The sequence below is a fragment of the Urocampus carinirostris genome, chromosome 2 (genome assembly GCF_059441175.1).
Source record: "Urocampus carinirostris isolate Australia breed hairy pipefish chromosome 2, RoL_Ucar_1.0, whole genome shotgun sequence".
NCBI classification, from domain to species: domain Eukaryota; kingdom Metazoa; phylum Chordata; class Actinopteri; order Syngnathiformes; family Syngnathidae; genus Urocampus; species Urocampus carinirostris.
The window spans coordinates 35,238,880-35,259,865 of NC_142350.1; the positions used below are offsets into that span (position 1 = coordinate 35,238,880).

The window sequence follows — 20,986 nt, forward strand, 5'->3', positions numbered from 1 at the left end:
AAAAAAGTCCAAGATTGGCGGAGCTGGGCCTTTTTGGTGCTAATGATTTTTTACTATATTTTAAAGCAGCAGCGTGTAATATTTCACTACTAAATAGCACTGTTGTCTAATGCGAACGAAAACCAGTGCCACAGCAAGCAGCAAGACGCCAGACCAAAATGGCGCAGATTATGAGAAAGATAATTATTTATAAAAGTTGGTATAATAGTTCATGTGTTTTTGCCTAGTATTGAAACCTATATTTTTTGACCGTATGAAAGTCCTTTTTTTGTTCACCCAGAATCTAAAAATTACACACTGTCCCTTTCAAAAAAAAACTGAGGTGGAAACCAAGATATGACGCATGCGTGTTGTTATATCATTCTGATAAATGCGTTTTTAAATATAGGAAATTATGAAGTTAAATGTCAAATAAAAACGACTTCAAAAATACTATACCTACTGGGAAGGCGGTATCGACCGAGTATGAGAACTCGAGGAGGCGGGGAAAGCTGGCAAGCAAACGTCATCGGCGTGCAGTTGTAGTGGAGAGGTTGCATACAAATAGACGGACCGAGCGAAAAACAGACAGACCGACAGACTTCCCCACAGGGATCCCCACGGTCACAAACGATTGCATAAATGGCTGCCAGAGAGGAGTAAACTTGCTGAACGCTACCGCAAACATTATTTTGTCATCCTCAAAGTGTTCCGGGGCGCTTTTTGACATGACAATGGAGCAGGAATTCGACGACATTGATTTCTCCGGAGGCTGGCAAAACATTTACAACGTAAGTTTGTCGCTATCATGGGCCTCAAGTGTTGTTTTATGACGCTCGCTTGCTAAATAAACTAGCAGTGTGCTCATGGTGCTTTTAGCATTTTTAAACAATTGTGATCGTTTTTCGAACTTTAGCTATTCGCGAGCACAGTCGTCTAATTCTAGTCACGTGGCTTTGTAATCTATTTTTGTGAATAAGAATTGTTAATCAACCTACTTTACTGTAAATATGAAGGGGAATTAGCTTCCCGTGCTAATAAATCTATCTATTTCCGTAGCCATAAAACCTCCAAAGACTTCCAAGTTGGGCTGTGCTAGCTTACGCCTTTCAATTACAGTAGCAGGAGAAAAGAAGCAGGAACACGCTAGCCTCAGTTTCTGAGAAGTCGTCATCATCGGGACTTCCAAAGAAGACACGTGTTGTACCGCCATCTCCAAGGGAGCCGAGCGTTCATTATCTCACGTCGGTTCCGGTTGAACCCTGGCTGTGACCATTCCAGACAAAACCCTCTAAGGTTTTCTAAAACAGCATACACGACAACCGAACAACATGGACGATTTAAACAAAATGCTGCTGCTAGTGGCAAAAAGCTGTTACATTTTAGTACAATACCGTACTTTACGGACTATAAGGCGCACCCCAAACACCCAAATTCACCAGAAATTAGAATTTGCGACTTATAATCAGGTGCGCAAGATATGCTAGATAAGAACGTACTGTATTTTTGCAATGTTTCATGGTATACTCTCGTATTTGTGCCATGATTGATCAATCTGATAACATCATTGACCACAATTGCCAAACAATATACGCAACTGGAATCAAACTCGGGTCATAGCTGTGAGAGCGCCGACACTTTACCACTAGTGACGAATATGACTTATGAAAAGGCATATGATTCTATCTAATTATAACACTACGTGTTATTCGAGGTGCCAGAATAGAATGTTTGAAAGTGAAGAAAGCTCGTAAAAAAAAAAATTCAAATATTGAGCAAAAATACATGAACTATCATAAGTTGAAGTTGGTATTCATCTCAAGTAATATGAGCATCTCCTAAAAGGAACTGACATAATTGTCTGCTGTCTGGCTCCTACGGGTACCCAAAAACCTCAAAAAGACCCACAGTTGGTTCCTTTTGATGTTGCATTTGTCTGATATCTGTTTACCAACATTGATTTAATAATGTTTTTTTAACAGTTAGTCACTCGAAGGCAGCCATTACAGTACTGGTTTTGACAAGTCCCTGGTGCATACCCGTCAATTCGTAATTTTTTGGGGGTATTTTATGTTTTTTTTTTCCTTTTCAAATTGTTACCGCTGTATAACAGTTTTAGCACAGGATTTTTTTCTTGAATTGGTAGTTTTGTTAAATCAATCTTGTTTTGCTCAATTTTAATCTGGACTGTCCAGTTTACTGGCAGCAAACGTCATCGTAGATTGGTAATGCTGTCGTAGTATTAATACTGCTTTTTTGACGACTCTCATTTAAATTAAAAAGTGCATCTGTGCTTTCCATTTATGAGAGTTTTGCAAAGTTCTGCTCTTCCTTCCGCATTCTTATTTGGACAGTAAGATTGTTTTCAGCCAGGTGAGGAAACTAATTTGAGTTTAGGAAGACTATGCGATTTGATTTTCCGGCATCTTTGTTGCAAATTAAACTAAATTGTGACAGTTGTAGTAAAACCATCTGTAGAACAGTTGAACTCTGCGAAATTCAGCACTTCTATGTACAATAAGTAACACTGAAGTGGGGAAAGAATTTAGAAAGATGCGAAAATAATTTTTCTGTTTATTTGGTAAATAAATGAAACTTGCAAATTCAACAAATTGGTTTTTACTCCCCATAGTCTATCTTGCTGTTAGTAAGGTTTATTCCCACTTAATTGGCGGAATTACAATCAATAAAAAGTGGAACAATAGGCTTAGGTTGACTGGTATGTAACTAGATGTCACTGTACTGCAAAAGTCTTCAACCTTTTTGTAGTTTTAAGCAATTTTTCGTTACTGATTTGTGTGTTGGGCTACCATTGTGCATCCAATTTGCTACAATGAAGACCCAGCTCTGATTAGCTACTATCAGTGTCTGGGAATCCTAATAAGGAGTTGCTGAAAAAACTTTGTGCCTGTACGTTTGTGCGCAGCCCGCAACAATAATGCCCGTTCAAGCGACAGTGATCAGACATCTGTTTTGGCGTAGTCTCGTTTTTTACGCCACTAATTAGTTAACATTGCTGATGAGTCTATAATTACGAACTAGCTGGTGGATGGCCGGGATGAACATAAAAATGCAGCGCCAAAGGCTTCATGGACGGTATCTGTATGAAATTTTCATATTCTTCAACACTAATGATGCCGTTAAGACTTGCAGTGGCCCAAACAACTTAATATTATTAGGAAGTCCTTTGGGGTTGACTTCCACTTTATCCCTTGTGGCATGCGTATTTTGGGGACACAATGCATGTCAGTGTACATTATTTGGATGTGAATTTAAAAGTGAAATAACACAGCCATTTATGAATATTCTTTGGCTTCCACCCACACAAAATGTTTACTGGCATCAGACCATTCCACACACATCACTTCCCAAAAGTGGCTTTAAGGATAACAAATTGAATTGTATATAAATACAATTTCTAGGTGGTTATCCCATATGGCCTGATTAGAGCTTTGAATTGGTCCAAAAGTGGTGACAAAATCATTTTCAATACATGCCAATTATTTTGACTGGCTGTATCTCCAAAAACACAAATTAATTTTGCCTCCAAACTCTTATTTTAGCTTTGGCACCAACAGCTAGATGTAGTGGTGTGAACACCTAACAATCAGTTTTACTTCTCATACAATTCACTCCATGGCACTGAAGAGAGAAATTCAAAAATCCCGGGAAATGCATTGAAGTACACCAGGTTTATGATATATCAAGTCAAGTCATATTTATTTGTACAGCCCTTAATCACAGAGTCTCAAAGGGCTGCACAGATCAAAGACTATTGCAAACTACAGACTATTATGACACCATTACCTCATCTAAAAACTACACGAAGGCAAATAATACACCTGTTATCAACATGAAATATAGGTTATTCATATGCTATAGACTAATAGTGTGATTTAAGCTTAGATTTAAACATTTCCACTGAGGTTGCAGATCGAATCTCAGGGGAAAGAGCATTCCACAGGACCGGGGCCCGGATGGAGAAAGCTCTCAATATGGCGGATCTCTTCTTTGCTCTTGAGATCACTAGTAGACCAGCGTTTTCAGAGCGATGGCTCCGAACCGGAGCATAGGGGGAAATTAAATCTAAAAGATATGAGGGAGCAAGTCCTTGCATGATTTTGTATAATCCCAACAGAACCTTAAAATCACATCTTAAGCTAACAGGGAGCCAATGCAGGTTAGCTAAAATCAGGGTAATGTGATCAAACTTTCTTGTCTTAGTTAAAAGCCTCGCTACAGCATTTTGTACCAGCTGAAGGCTCTTGATTTTGGACTTTGGGTGACCGGAGAGTAGTGCATCACAGTAATCGAGACGGAAAGTAACAAACGTGTGAACTATAATCTCCGCATCGGACTGAGATAGCATTGGATGAATTTTATCAATATTGCGAAGATGGAAGAGAGCTGTTCTAGTAATATTCTTCACGTGTGTTTGAAGGGACAGATCGTGGTCAAATATGACACCTACATTTTTGGCTGAGTCACTCTGGGTGATATTACATTTGTCAATGTTCAGAGCAGTTTTTGAGAACAAGTCACGGCATTTACATGGACCAATAACTAACATTTCGGTCTTTTCAGAGTTAAGGCGCAAGAAGTTGAGTGACATCCATTCTTTTATCTCAGTGAGTCAGGCCTCCAAATTTCCAGTTTAGTGCGGCAGATTCCTCTATCGGAAAATATAGTCAAGTGTCATCTGAGTAGCAATGGAAACTGATTTTATACTTGCGAATAATATCACTTAAGCACGGCGGCGAAGGGGTAGCGCGTGTGCGGCACAGTTCTAAGGTCTTGGGAACCTCCTGTGTGGTTCAAATCCAGCTACCAGCCTACCTGTGCGGAGTTTGTATGTTCTCCCTGTGCTTGCGTGGGTTTCCTCCGGGCAATCCGGTTTCCTCCCACATTCCAAAGACATGCATTTCAGGTGGATTGGCCGGTCCAAATTGTCCCTAGGTGTGAATGAGCGAGCGAGTTGTCTGTCCCTGTGTGCCCTGCGATTGGCTGGCAACCAGTTCAGGGTGTCCCCCTGCCCACTGCCCGATGATTGCTGGGATGGGCTCCAGCACCCCCGCGACCCTACTGAGGATAAGCGGTGCAGCTAATGAGATGAGATAATATCACTTAATAGAAGCATGTAAATGCTGAAAAGAAGGGGGCCAAGTACTGAACCTGAAGGTAACACTAAAGGGCTCGGATATCATTTCAACCATATTTAACACGGTGCATCAACATATAAAAAATTATGAATTATAATTGATGTCTATCATCAGAATTATGTACTTAGAATGTTTTGTGTATAGTGTGCGGTTTGCTCCCGAATGCAATGACTCATAAATCATAGTACAATGCCATTTTGAACATCTACATCAGGGATGTCAAACAGGCTGCCCGCAGGCCGGATTAGGCCCACTAAGGGTTTGAATCTGGCCCGCGAGACAACCCTCAGAGAAGCGTAAGAGGAAAAACAAGCTTCAGGTTGAAATATTTCCCCTCGATTTTTGCCAAAGCCAGGCCTCTGACAAAGACGCTGTACTTGTATTTCTTTCTCTCTCTCTCTCACTCTCTATCCCTCTCTCTTTCACTCTTTTTTTTCTTTCTTTGTTCCCCTTTGTCTCTTTCTCTCTGTCTTTTCACCTTCTTTTGCGCTCACTTCCTTTCCACTTCTCTTTCTCTCCTTTTCTCTTTCTCTTTTCCCCCTTCTCTCTTTCTCTTTCTATTTCTCTTTAAAATTCTTTCTTTCTCTCTTTCTTGCCCAACCCCCACTATTTCTTTTTTGATCTCTTTTGTTTCTCACTCTTTCTTTCTTTCTCTCTCTCTTTCTCCGTTTCTTTGTCCCACATTCTAATTTCCTCTCCCTCTCTTTCTCTTATTTCTTTCTCTTTTTTTTCTTTCTCTCTAATCTACTAGTCAGTCCCCGAGAGAAAGTTTGTTCTATGGTGTGGCCCCGAGTTAAAAGAGGTTTGACACCCCTGATCTACCAGTTTCAAACCTAGGGGAAATTTGAGCTCCCAAGTGTTTACATTTCAATGCTCTCTCTTTGATAAAAAAATACAACAAACATGAAAATACCTGCATGCCAGAAGGGTTAAACAGCACAGCCTAGGCCCCAAAAATACCATCCCTGGTCATGATCACAATTGTGACAGAACTAATTCTCAAGAAAGGCCGAGTTCAGTGCAGCCTTTGTGTTAACTCCTTCACTCCCAGTGACGTCAACAGCAGTCAGTGGGAGTGAATCGGATATTTGTCCACCTGGGAGCTGTTTCAATTGTGGGGACAAAACTAGCATAATGTCACTTGTTTGTATTCATAGTTGATAAGTTTATCTTGTTTTTGATATTGGCCATCTGCAAAAAAGATCACATAGCTTTCCACTTTTTTTGCTATAACCCATTGCTGTTGTTTTGTGTATTATGGACTTTTTTTTACCAGTGTCACTATACAAACAATACTAAAGTTGTGAAAGTTGTAACCATCAAACAACCGTTATTCCTAGAAAAAACAGTAGGGCAGGTAAGCAGGACCTGATAACAAGTTGAAACAAATGCAGGATGTATTGCGTGCATACAGAGGGATGCCTCTCGTCTCAATAAACTGGCTAGGAAAGCAAGCTCTGTTGTGGGCACAGAGCTCGACAGCCTGACAACAGTAGCCGAGAGACGGGCACTGGAAAAGCTGCGGTCAATCATGGATAATCCATCGCATCCACTACACAGCATTATCTCCAGACAGAAGAGCAGTTTCAGCGACAGACTGCTGTCACTGTTTTGTACTGCGGACAGACTGAAGAGATATTTTCTTCCTCATGCCATGAGGCTCTTTAACTCTACCCGGCAGAGTAAAAGCCCACAGTAAACCACACCACCTACATTGCATATTACTGAATCTTATCGCAATATGTATTCTGTGTAGCACTATTTAGTTATTCTATATAACACGCTACAGTGGGCATTTGCACGTCACACTGGGTATTTGTATATTGTATTCTTTTGCTTTATTATTGTATTGTTCTCAGCTCAGGGATGCTGCTGAAAATGTGAATTTCCCTTCGGGGATGAATAAAGTATCTATCTATCTACTGAAAGGATTTAACCTAACAACAAATGCTGCAATGTCTATGCTGGATTTACAGACAATGAATAATGTAGGTTTGTATAAAAGAAGGTGTGAAATATTATAAAAACTAACTGAAGAGAGCCAAGCAGAAGTACACTTAACCAGTTATTACCAGGTGATGGCAATTTCTCCCCCAAATAAATGTTTGCCTATTTATCTTGACTGTTTTTCTTCTCTTATTATCCTACTTGTTACCCTAGGGTGCCATGTTCAATATTGTTGCATAGAATTTTTCACTACGTTGTTGTTATCAATGACCGTAAAGACAATTTAATTCAAGCGCTCATTTTAACGCGAAGCTAACGTGCAACCTTTGTGCTATTCTGTTTTCCGACAGGAGATCCGTAACCAAGCCAATGAATATCCCTACAATGTGGCAAAACTTGCTGTGAATCGGAATTTGAACCGATATCGAGATGTCAGTCCATGTAAGTCTCCTAACGCACTCGTAGGTTAAAATGAGTGTGATTTATATAACTACAATTTTTCTTTTAAACCAGACCAAAATACAGACAGAGTTGTTGTAAATGGTGTATGTAACATGCAGTATAAACCTGAAATGTTAATTTTTGTTTCTGGGTTCTACTGACGCTTTTTTATCTCGAGTGTATGAATCAGTTATGCAACAGAAGTTACTTGATTTGACGTGGACTTAAATGTGAAGCTGTTAAGAACTCTTCCTCAATTTTTTTCCAAAGGTCGTCGCTATTTATTCCTCTGAGAATTCTCGGAATATCATCTTTTCACTTTTCTTAAAAAACTTAGTTCATGTGAATTGTTGTCAATAATGTCTTTGTTGTAACTGGTCCTTTTCTGTCTCCTGACTTTAGATGATCACAGCCGGGTAAAACTCGAAAGTTGTGAAAATGATTACATCAATGCAAGTTTAGTCTCGGTGGAAGAAGCAGGTAGAGCTTACATTCTTTCTCAGGTGAGGCGTGATGCTGACAAACTGTGTATAATAATAATTATAATAATAATTCACAAAAACTTTACATCGGGGTAAGCTTTAGTCAGAGCAGAATATTTTAGAAGGGTTCTTTTTAAAATTCTTTTTTCCCCCCTGCGATTTACAGGGGCCTTTAAGGAATACCCGTGGTCACTTCTGGCTGATGATTTGGGAGCAGTGTTCTAAAGCTGTTATAATGCTGAACAGAATTGTTGAAAAGGGATCAGTAAGTACATTTCACCTTGCCTGCATTCTTCTGCTAATATGGGTGCTGGGCTAGAAATTGTATCTTTCATCGCATAAACAATTATTTGCAATGTAAATGTTCTTCCTAGCTGTGGTTAGAAGTGGCTGCAAAGCAGCTGAACGCAATAATGTTGACATTTTAAATTGTTTGACAGATTTACTTAAGACCTGTTCAAAACTATGTCCCAAAATAAATTTCAAGTGCATTTACAAAGTAATACACCCATGAAAGGATGGCCCTATCAGATGCAATCGTGTGTTCAAGTTCAGGCCCAAAATTACTGTAACTGCAGGGATCTAAAAGGATTAGTACTAGCACTAGTAACACCAAAGTATGAAAATGGTGTAAATAATGTTTTTTTGTTAACAGATGGTTAAACTTACCAAAAACTAAGGGGTCTATAAAAAATGGAAAATAAATTATTAACTTCTTGGTTGATTGATAAACTCATCCACATGGCCACACTCTGATAGGAAAATGTTATCCTGAGCCATCCATATACCCACTTTCAAGGTTTAGGGTATTAATTGTGGTGTTATAAAACCATTTATATATATATATATATATATATATATATATCATATGAGAGAGAAAGATATATACAATTTTTTTAAAAAACATCTACTACCAATATGGAAATATAAAATTGAGTATCATGTAGTAAATCAAGTTAATTTAAAGGCTCTCTGAATAAACACACCGCTCCTAAACCCCCACCAGATCTTTTAGTCTGCTTTCTGACCCTTTTTTGGTGTATTGTGCTTAGGACATGAGTATTTTCTGCTAGCTCACTTCATTGTGCTACTTGGCCACCTGTTAAAATCAATATCCATTTGTTGTCAAAATTTAATTAAAAAAAAAACAACAACTTCCGAAACATATGGCAGATTAATCTACTTTAAACTGCAACTAAAATGTCTGTGCACTAATCCTGGGGTCATCAACAAGTGGCTCTGGACCTAGATGCTGATCTTTGGCGCTCAGTAAATGAAATTAAATGAAATGATCTGTATTTATATAGTGCTTTTCAAGTCAATGGCTTCCCAAAGCGCTTTACAATGTGCTCCACATTTCCCAATAGCGGCCTTGCAGCCATGTAAGGCGCTAACCTGCTTATTGGGGGTATTAGGGGTTCAGTGTCTTACCCAAGGACACTTCAACATGTAACACGGAAGAGCCGGGATTCGAACTGGATCCCTTGATCCCAAGACGAGCGCTCCTGAGCTACTGCCGCCCCCAGTAGTAGCTCCCTACCTTTTTTTCAAAAATGTTTGATAATGGAAAATTATATAATTTCTGTAGAGGGATAAAAATGACACAAACATTCTGAATGTTTTCCAATGAAAATAGATGTATATACAGTATGTATGTATACAATATAAAATATATATAATTACACATACATAGTTAGGTTGCCTGCCTTATAAGGCTTGTATATAACATCATTTTTGTACGGCTCCAAACATGGTTTTATTTCTTATTTAGGTCGAATGTGGCTCCTTCAACCTTTTTGGTTGCCAACCCTTGTACTAACTATTTGCGCTGAGCAAATTGTCTTTTTGTCATTTTTGTCTCAACTTTTGGCCTGTCTAAAGTGTTAAAAATATTTCAACAGAAAACGGGTTTGCAGATATTTTAGAACCACTGAAAATCAAATCTACTGGTACATGCAGACATTAACAATATCCGATGCAAATGCATCTTGTTGCTTTTCATTTACATCAGTTCATTCACCATTCAAGAATAACAAAGGTTTTGTCTAGTCTGTATTTAGAAAATTTGGTGACTGTCCAGTATTTCTGGTAATTTCGCTCCTTACTTGCACAGAACAAAGTTAAAACTCACACGCATGCATTGTTTTGATTGTTTTTGTCATCGTGCTTAGTTGTGGGTCACGGCGTTTACATTCACCTTCAAATTCCGGTTCTTATTTGCCCAGCAACCAAATTATTTTGATGTAGTGCGTGACGCACAAACTTTTCAAAGTCGAGGACCGTATGTTTGTTTGCATTAAGTAATTAAGTAAGGCACAGACTTCAGAGTGTTTGTGATGCCTTTGCTTCCATAGTAAATATTTGTGATTTCCAGTTTTTTTTCGTGTGTCTGCCTCATGCAGCTAAACGTAACAGTAACAGATCTTACTCACAAGAGAAAACAAACTCCACTAAGTTGAATTAATGTGTACCAGACTTCAAACGTTTACATTAACACCGAAGTTGTACGTAAACCGACTAAACAACATGAACACAGTCGGTAAAGTAGTGCTAACTGGAATTTCATTTCTAAGTAACCATTCAACTTTCATGCGGTAAAGGTGCAATCAGGACACAACAAGACCATCCTGCTCCACACCACCAACTATCGTAAATTCCGGACTATCGAGCACACTTTATTATAAGCTGCACAAAATTCATATTAAACATCTGTACATTTTTAAAGTAAAAAAAAAAAGTGTAGATACACAAGCCGCACCTGACTATAAGCCGCATGCGCCCACATTAAAGCATGAGCTATTTACAAGAAAGACTACATAGAAAGAGTTTTAGTAATACGGTACCTTAACGTCCCGGCGACCTGCTGGCGGGCCGCTGGACATTTGATATACAAGTACGTGTCTGCACTATGTCACCAGTCACATATAATTGGAAAGCTTAAACTCTTGGGGTTTATTATATGATGATCATTTCAAAATCTACTCATCGGAGAAACATCACAATGGGTCTGATACAAGATACCTGGAACCTATAAAGCCTGCGTAACTCACCGTTATGTCCCCTGGCAGTCTTCACCTTCTTTGAATGTCAGTGAAAATTGCTTCATTACATCAAGGACAATCCATAGAATCCAACAGTGTAAGATATTTACTCCAAAACACCCAAAAATGCCGACAGAACGTTGCCTCTTGTAATCCGTTCATTCCGCCACAATTTTTCCGTTTACAAATCAACTGACTCGTGAAATTATTCACAATATAGTAGTTATCTTGTCGATTGACACCTTTTCCTTAATGAGGGTCTGTTCATGTTAGTTCTATTCTTGCCCAATGGGTGAAGTTACATTAAACCAGTCGTCTTCCTCGACACATATGTTCCACCTGTCTCACTCTTACCTTGACTGCTCTGGGGCCCCTGCCGGCCGTTTAAAGAAATGGATAAATCAGCCGCTTCCTTGCATAAGCTGCAGGGTAAAAAGGTATATCGCCATAACATAATGTTTTAAACAGCCATATATATCGACCATGTGCTAATTGTTTTAAAATCTGATAAGAAAAGTTAGGCATTAGGCATAAAATAAGAAATACAATGTAAATTGTCCCCATTTTTGTTGCAAAGGTTAGTCTCTGTACTTCGTTTTTTTTTTCACCTTGCTGCAGTAGACTGCTAAGTTCATACTACTCCTTGGCATTCTATTTTTTGTTTTATAGGCTTTGTTTGAGAGAAGAATTGTTATGATCCCTTGTCATGATTGATGGTTCCATGTGGAGTTCCACTTTTTATTTTATTTTTGTTAAGTTCTCAATGACTTATTGAATCCTCCTCAACTCGGAACATTTAAACCCCCTAAATAAAAATAAAAAGTCTGTTGCGCTGGGTCGAATCTTTACAGATTTGTGGAAATGAAGCATAGGCTGTCAAGAATTCTAGAAAGGACTACTCTCTCAGATACAGATTCCATTAAAGAGAGTAATAACGTGGTACTGTTGACAATGATGCACCTAAAAATAAAAACTGACGCATCTCAAAAAAACTAAAACCAAGATGTGGTTTTGTACACTAAACCTACTGGCAAATCGTTTTGATTTTATTTGACTTATTAGCTGGAAGTTGAACAGTGGAAGAGCCAGCAGAAACACAAAATAATTTGATCATTTTTGTTTCCAGTTCATGTTCTAAACGGGTTCAAAAAGGGGGAAACCTTAAATTCAACATTTAAAAAATGTAGGGACACCATAAGAAAAGTTTAAAATTTGGGGCCATTTTCTCTCCACTTTCAAGTTCCTTAGTATCTGCTGATTTTGCTAACGCTATGCCACATCTGATGCAGTATGACTGTTTCTATATAAATGACTACTTGCATGCAAGCAAAAATCACGTAACGGTAAGAATTTTTGAGATTTGAAGCAATTGGAATAAACCTGTTACACAACGACGCATGAACATTCTCCATTAATTCCTTTTTTTTCCCCTAGGAAAAGTGTGCACAGTACTGGCCAACTATGGAGGAACTACCAATGTCGTTTCCTGACACAGGTTTTGATGTCAGTCTCCTTTCAGAGGAGGACCATTCATATTTCACAATCAGAGTGCTAAAATTACAAAACACAAAGGTATGCTGTCTTACTAATTGAGTAAGATTGTGTCATTGGATACGGTACATTTTTATGATGGAATTGTGTAGTGTTGTGGAAAATGCAGTCATTTGTTTCATGTAAATTCACTCTGTGTGTTCTCACAGTTGTCAGATCACTGTTCACGTCACACATTATTAAGTCGCATTTATTTGTATAGCCCTAAGCCAGTGTTTTTCAACCTTTTCCTGAGCCTAAGCACAATTTTCATTGAAAAAAAACCCTTGGCCACAGAACCAGTTGAAAATGTGAAAAGCATAAAAATAATGTGTTTTTAACAATGAAGACTAAAATTATATTATATCATCTTAAATAGGAATCAACTAAACATTAAGAAGAAAATACTTTATAATATTTCATACTTATAATCACTCAGTGCTAAACCTGGCATAAATCAATGAAAAAAACACACACAAAGTTCTTCCACAGCTATGTCTTTCTCTAAATAATTAGTTTGTCTCCAGGTACAAGACAAATGGCTACCTGCTGCTTATGGTATGGAAGAGTACTACATAATTACCTTGCCAGGAGCTAGGCCACACAGGGCCATAAATTTGATAATTTCCCCACACATAGTGGTTCAAAAACACTGCCCTAATTCACAGGCCAGCAATTATGATAGTTGTAACATCTTCTAATCTCAAACTTACCATCTCTTCTAGACAAGGGAGTGGCGATCGATTTACCACTTCCACTACACTGCATGGCCAGATTTTGGCGTCCCAGAATCTCCTGCTTCCTTCCTAAACTTCCTTTTCAAAGTCCGGGTGTCTGGCTCGTTGGGGAAGGAGCACGGGCCCTCAGTCGTGCACTGCAGCGCTGGAATCGGGCGCTCTGGGACCTTTGCCTTGGTGGACATCTGCCTGGTCTTGGTGAGAATAGAAATAGGGTCTTAAAATTTGGACAGTGTGGCTAGTATGCTTTTAAATTGTTGATTTGTTCACAAAGAGATTTATAGCATCGCCCATGTAAAAAAAAAAAAAATTCAACAAAGAGTAAGGCGTAACAATGATTACCTGGTGCGGCAGCAGATTATATCAGCAAACCCCTACAACATGCTTTATATACAGAAACGATTTATTAGAGGTATACAGCAATGATCCCAATTTACAGCCCTGCATCCACTTTTGTTCTGTGAAGATTTCAGAATATTTATTTGATCGTGGTAGTTATATATTTAGGCACTCCTGTAATCATCACACTTTTTCTGTTACAAACTGACCCCGCATCAGAGAAGGCAAAAGTTTGAGGACCCCTGGTATACAATAACAACAAAAAGTAAAGAGAATGGGAGTATTTTGCAGCGCTTGTTTGCAAACATTTGATGTTTGTGGAAGATAAAAGTTTTGTTTTTGTCCCATCACCCCACTACAACCTGTAACAAGATCCAAAATGTATATATTTTTCATCAGACATTAAACATGAATAAAACATTTCACTCTGACATTAAAATCTGGTACGATAAAGGTGCCTAAATTTAAAAAAACGATCTTGTGTGTTATCTTTATAACTTTCTTTTGTACAACAAAAGCAGTTCAGATCTTTCAATAAATTGGCTGGGCCACTATCCACTATTCTGCTTTTCAGATATCAATGGGTTTTATTTGTACCAAATCAACACAACATTTTCATGACTAATCAGCAGAGTTGCTTAATCCTGGTTTGTATTAACTGAGGTGCACTAATGCTAGCGTCTGCGAAAATAGCCGCTAGCATTTGTGACAAGTAAAAACGCAACACGTCAACCGTTTTCTAAAATGCATGGATTTTTGCATTGTTTTTCTCATAAGTTGTGTTTCATAGATGGATCGGAGGGATAATCCATCCTCTGTGGATATACAAAGGGTCCTTCTGGACATGAGAGAATACCGCATGGGTCTGATCCAGACTCCTGATCAACTGCGCTTTTCATACATGGCTGTCATTGAGGGAGCCAAATACCTTGGAATCATTACTTCAGCACAGGTAGCTTATTTTCTGGAGGTTATAGCTAATACTACTGATACCAGGTATCTTGTTGATACTATACAGCATTATATATCAAGCCACAGCTATCTATAAGTGGTTGTGGGTGATGGATCAGGAACCATAGTTATTCCAAGTTGACAGTTGACGATAAAGGTTTTGAAACAAATATTTCTGGAACTATGCCCCCTCAAAGTCACGATTAATTTTACATAAAAAGGCAAGACATTTGCTATATTCAGGTATACAGATTTTTGTTTTAGGGAATAATTTTAATGAAACATACTTTTTATATCAAGTGCAGAAAAATACAGTATTTTCTGAACTATAAGGTGCACCTAAAAACAAAAAAATATGCCAGAAATGCAAATGTGTGCCTGATATTCCGGTGCCGTTTATAGACCAGAAAATGTGATAGACAAAATGGTAAATTCTTGAGTACAATTTAATGGGATTAAATATAATAACCATTTATGATTGAATGTAACCAGATTCTGTAATGTTTGTGCTGTATTTTCTTTTCTGACCTTTTTTGATGCAAACTTGGTTTTAATTTCCTGTGCCTTTATAGTCTGGTGCACATCATATATAAAAAAATATGGTCTGAGGTCTGTTTTTGAAGATGTCGTATTGTATATATTTTTTTATATTTAATTAGTCAAGTCATGTTTATTTGTATATCCCTTAATCACAAAGAGTCTCAAAGGGCTGCACAGACTAATATTCCACCGTCCCCTGATATAACACCTACATGAGGGCAAGGAAAAACTCAAAAACCTCAACATGAGGAAAATGAAGAATACTTGAGAAGGGACTTTTTTACTATAAGGCCCATCTATAATGGGATTATCCCTATATGTAATAGATTTTTAAAACTTAATAAAAATCAATAGTTTTCAATTTGTAGTTCAATTTGTAAGGTTTTACAAACAAAACTAAAAGAGCAAAATGTATTTTTCAGCAACATTATATTGCATTTAAACAACCATGCTGCCCATGACTATTTTCTTGGATCCATATATTAGCTCACAAAGGTGGTGAAACTTAAAACTGATGCTGTGCTGTGTGACTGGCAATAGTCTAAATACAGCACGTATATTGCATTTTTAAACCTCACAAATATCATACATTGAAAAAGTTATGAAATATTGGTTTGTGTTTTACAGTAGAATGATTAGTGTAACACTTTGTAAGCGGCCTTTTCTCTTTAAAGGTAATCCCAAATTCCTAAACATGCCAAATTTTTTTCATAATGTGTGTGTTGTTTGTGTTTCATTGGCATATTAAAATGATTTTTTTTTTTAGATATTGCATTTTTGAAAACTGAATGTCCTGTCTTGGTCATCCCCATCTGTGACGTCATTACAGAAATACCAGCACCCTAGCTGGCCAGTTGCTATTTCGTTTTACGTGGTTGTTATTCAAAGATGCTACAGGTGTTTTAAGCAAAGTTTTGGTCGTTTTTTTGGAGGATGCCTAGGCGTTGTTGCAGGTGGATGCAAGTTACTTCACAGCAAAGGCCAAAAAGGGGCTAACTGTCAAAAACAACACATGGAGAGCCGCCAAAGGGGGGGGGGGGGGGGGGGGGGGTAATGGGTCTAACTGGGACCGATCAACATAACGCGGTCGCAGCTTGGGTGGAAAAACGCGAAGCTGGCCAACCAAAAAACATGCGGTGAGCAGACAGGCTAACCAGGAACTAACAACGAAAACCTGGCAAACAATGCACGGTGGGCAGCCATCGAGCGCCAACTAGGAGCAAACAAAACCGGAAAGCCCTCGGCAGATGGGAGCTAGCTGGACAAAATCATACCACACGCGGCGAAAAACACAAACTAAAAACCACAATCCCCTCCAATGTTCATTGTTGATCAGTTTTTGGATTATTCTGAAAAGTAATGAGTTTCAAGAATAATAAATTGAACCTAATGTTGTGGTTATATTTCTTGGTTCATTTTCTGGCATCAGACGAAACGAAGAGAGACGTCCAGCAACGATTTAGAGAAGGATTTGCCTCCGCCTCCACCACCTCCCCGACCTCACCTAAACAACACTAGAGCTTGCCAAGGGCCACAGCACATCTCTAAAGATCACATGCCAATGCTGGTAGATGAGCCCCAGTACCAAGACCACAGTGAGGCAGACAACACGGGACCGTAAGAAGAGCCAGTTTTTTCCCCCCTTCTACTGCATCCCACTGACTGCAGTTTGACCGGCACAACTTAAAATTGTCATTAACAGCTATAGGCGTCGAACCTCCCGTTTCCAATTTAGGCTCGCAGTGGACGAGCAACCATTAATCGATTAGTCGACTAGTATTTTCCCAAACGGTTACTCCTGTGGATCGAAAATTATTTCAACCCACAGAAATCTCAATTCCCCCACAGATACTGATAGTGTCTTCCTTATCTACGCTATTGATAAAACTTAGCATGCAAACCCACATTTTATGTAAAACCCCCTGTATAACACGCACCCAAATTAAAGAGGTTTAAAAAAAAAAACTGCGTTTATACACAGATAAATACAGGCTTCTGTATTTAGAATGAGACACACTGACAAAGTATAACTACTGTATTCCATAATGTTTTTTAGATTTGCAAAAGAACTGTAAAGCTTTGTTGAAAAAATCTCACTTACAAGTTTGCTAACATCCCAACAAAAACTAAGGGTTTGAAATTTGTAAAAAAAAGTATTGATATTAGTCTGCCTCATTTTGTGGGAGTTCTATTTGACACAGGTCTATTAATTACATAGGTCTTCTGAGTCAAAGTTGGGTTGTTACATGACAGCGGAATTCAAAGCAGCTGGAAGCATTTGAATTGTCTTTGACATTCATTAGATTAGAAATGGCATTACTGGGGAAAATACATAATGAATACTTCACAGAGAAAATGATTTAAGGTATAATTGGTAAAATATTTACAAGGTAGTGTTTGTAGATTGGCTTAAGTTGTAATAATAGTGCAATGAAAAAATGAACCCTGAATCAAACAATTTTAAATTTTAGCAGCAATAAAGAAATCCCCCAAATTTGATAAATAAGTACTAATTGTTCAATGCAACTTGCAAGATATACATTTTTCATCGTTCCACAATAGCAGGGGCGAGCAATATTTTAATATTTAAAACCGAAGGTTCCAAGATCTTTCACCTGTGAGCCTGGAAGCGGGTCAAGCTAGCATTTAGTTGGTTTGGCTGTACTTACCAACTGTGTAAAATTATCAAGAGGAAAGTTTACTAAAACGGGAACAATTTACCAAGCAGCCGCCATCCTTCGCATTTCCTATTTTTTTCCAAATCTTCGACGAATATACACAACAATCATTACAAATGTAGTCCCAGATTAGTTAAATCTTTTATTATGTATTTATTTGTGTATAATGCGCACCTCTAATTTTTTATTAAAAATCAGTATAAAATGTTAGGTCACTTCTTGGCTTAAACTAAGCATTGTAAGTGACTAACATTGTTAAATACCTGCAGCCATGATAAAAAAAAAACATATATTGACAAAGTTAACTTTAAACACAATACCGTAATAAAACGTTCTTTATTTAATGCCCTTCTCGGTCAGATTCATCATCAGGTATACCAAAGTAGTAGTTTCCCTCGTTGTGCTTTTTTGTTTTGTATTGGTGTCTTTTATGACAAAGTTCTGTTTTCTCCATTCTCTATCATTTGTCTCTGCTGTAGCGAATTTTGAGCCAGCTGTTCAATTTTTGTGAATTTCTGCATGATCAGCAACTTTAAAAAACATTTCATATATAAGGTCACCTGAACTATAAGGTGCATGGACTTAAAACTACAATAAGAGCGAATGCATTGGTGTATAATCGTTGACAATTTTACATGGTTAATATTAGTGCAATGATTGTTCAGTTCATAAATGTCGCTGACCAAAATCCCACGATATTGAATGCAATGGGATTCGAACCTGGGTCGCGATGGTGAGAGCGCCAAGACCGAACTACTCGTGAAGCGGATAAGATATGAAAAGGCATTAGATTGAATCTCATTATCACATTATTTTTACTCTGCTAAAAATGAGTGTTAGAGATTGGAGAAAGCAGAAAGTCGCCCTGAAAGATATAAGTGAACACATGAAAGCACGAAAAGGGAATTTTTGATAAGGAAGACTTTGTTTTATCTATTCAAAAACATTAGTTTCTGGCACTGTGAGTAAAAATAGTGTAATAATGAGATAAAATCATGGTTTTCGTATGTCATATGTCCAACTGGTGGTCTAGATATATATTTGTCCGCTCTCCCCGCCTGATTTGATTCCTCTTACATTCAGTGTTTTGTGATGGTTTTCTAACCCATCATTACACAGACGATTGTTTGGTATTCCTAAAACTGAGTAGTAACGCACACGCACCAAGTTATAATTTGTACTTTCAAATTTGTGGCCAATTTGGGTGTTTTCGGTGCGCCATATAGTTCGGAAAATACAGTAATCGGATGATTGATCTATTGTTTAAATAAATGTTGCAGGCAGCCCGGGTGGCAATGGACTAATTCATTCCTTCCCATCTCCTTGCAGTTTGAAGAAGCGACATCGTGAAGAGAGAATCGCCAGCACCGCACAGAAGGTCCAGCAGATGAAACAGAAACTGAGTGACTCTGAGAGAAAAACAAAGAAGTGGCAGTACTGGAGCCCCATTGTGCGCAACGTCGGCGCTGGTGCTGCGTTGGCTTTTGGTTTACTGGTGTATTGGTTGTACTCCCAGTGAGTGTTTCGCAGTCACTTTTCGAACTGACTCTTTTTTTTTTTTTTTTTGCACCAGTACCTGAGATTAGGTACTTCTCAAAGTAGATTTAGAGGGTATTTATTTCTTAAGGTCACAATGCAGGAGCAGTAGATCAAATGACTGTATATTTTTAATAGATTCAAACAAAATAATTTACATCTCAGGATCTTGGTGCCAGCATGAGGATTTTTTTTTTTTTTTTTTCCCCTTGGAATGTACTGTATCATTTCAATGATGATTCGTATGCAAGGTGTGCAGTGCAAAAAGCATTTTTCTCTGATCCCCCAACCCCCGCATCTTAAATGTCAAACTCTTCAGGATTTTGATACTCGTGTCAGAGTTTCTTCCCACTCTCCAGCCCCCTTTTGAATTACATGAATGCATTTGTGAAACACAGCACTTGTTCTTTCATTCATATTCAGCATGATGTTCCAAAATAGATCAAGAATATATTTTTGGATTACTGGACATGTGGAGCGCTGCCTTGCATTTTGAGTTTTCACCTCAGAAAGAAAAAAAAGTTTTATGAGTGTATTTTGTGTCAATCTGACAAATTGTTGGGTCATTCACCTCAAGGTGCACATTTTGACCCACTGGATGGGTTTATTGTTTGTGTGTGCGTTTGTCATTACAGGTTATCCCACTGTTGCTTTTTAGGTAAACCAAAGCAAATGTATTCATTTTCTCGGTCAATGTGTGTACTCTGTTAGGTGGAATGTATTTTATTTGTATGATCCGTGTCACAACTGACTCCTATTCAGTGGTTTTGCAGCTAACTGGGACCAAGCTCTATTAGTTGGAAGTGCATAACGCATTGAATTAATCAAATGTAAATGTCAGTGTTTGCTGTTTGAAGATGTGCCTTCAAGCAAATAGTGAACGGAGCAAAAATAAGGTGTTCTGATTGCTCAAGATGTAAGCTTTTTCTGTGCTTTTAAAACTCTAGAAAAAAAAAATACCAGTCCAAATGTTTCTTTGGTTTAATGTGTCACGAGCAAAGTCTGATTTTCTTTTAGCATATAGATGTCACGGTCTGGCATTTACCGTTTCTTTAATTCCGTAAATCTTTATTAATGGCATTCCATTTATTTCTGCTTTTCAGATATGTTCCTAGTTTGGACCATGACAAGTTTTGTTGTTTTGAACAAAACAAAACCTCTGAAGTACGTGAATAAATCAATATCTTTCTCCCACAACGCTCAAGAAAAACGTTTCCTTTTATGTGGTATTTCGTAGAAGACATTCATAACCGCTTTCAGTTTTTCTGCTGTTCTATTGCTGTAATTTAATTCAGTGGATGAATTGAATCATTCTCAGACTGGCAATGATCTGCCAACGGATTCCAGGAAGTGATTCAGTATATCAAGAAAAGTCCTGGCTTATATTGAGCGTCACAGTGATTCCTTCTGTTATTGAGAGCAGCGGGTCTAGAAGTGAATCATTTTTGTTGGATGTTCAGAAAAGCAAAATCTAAAGTCTTCAAAATCCTCTTGCTCAACCAAATAAACACCTGGCTGGCTTCAATTTCAGGGGACCATAAGTTATAAATGTTGGATGGTTTTCCATTGCACGATCAGCAGGCTGTTCTTCCAAGCACCTGGCACTGACAAGTCGTGCAACAGAAG

General features: G+C 38.1%; 1 protein-coding gene across 1 annotated transcript; it reads left to right on the top strand.

Annotated features, from left to right (window-relative positions):
* Positions 1-487: 487 nt before the first annotated feature.
* ptpn2a (protein tyrosine phosphatase non-receptor type 2a) lies at positions 488-20,570 on the top strand. Its single transcript, XM_088326307.1, has 9 exons — positions 488-770; positions 7,436-7,526; positions 7,929-8,029; positions 8,175-8,273; positions 12,484-12,621; positions 13,305-13,514; positions 14,446-14,607; positions 16,576-16,763; positions 19,154-20,570. Exons 1-9 carry the CDS (start codon positions 708-710, stop codon positions 19,341-19,343), a joined length of 1,242 nt encoding a protein of 413 aa, XP_088182433.1. The 5' UTR covers positions 488-707; the 3' UTR covers positions 19,344-20,570.
* The last annotated feature ends 416 nt before the right edge of the window (positions 20,571-20,986 follow it).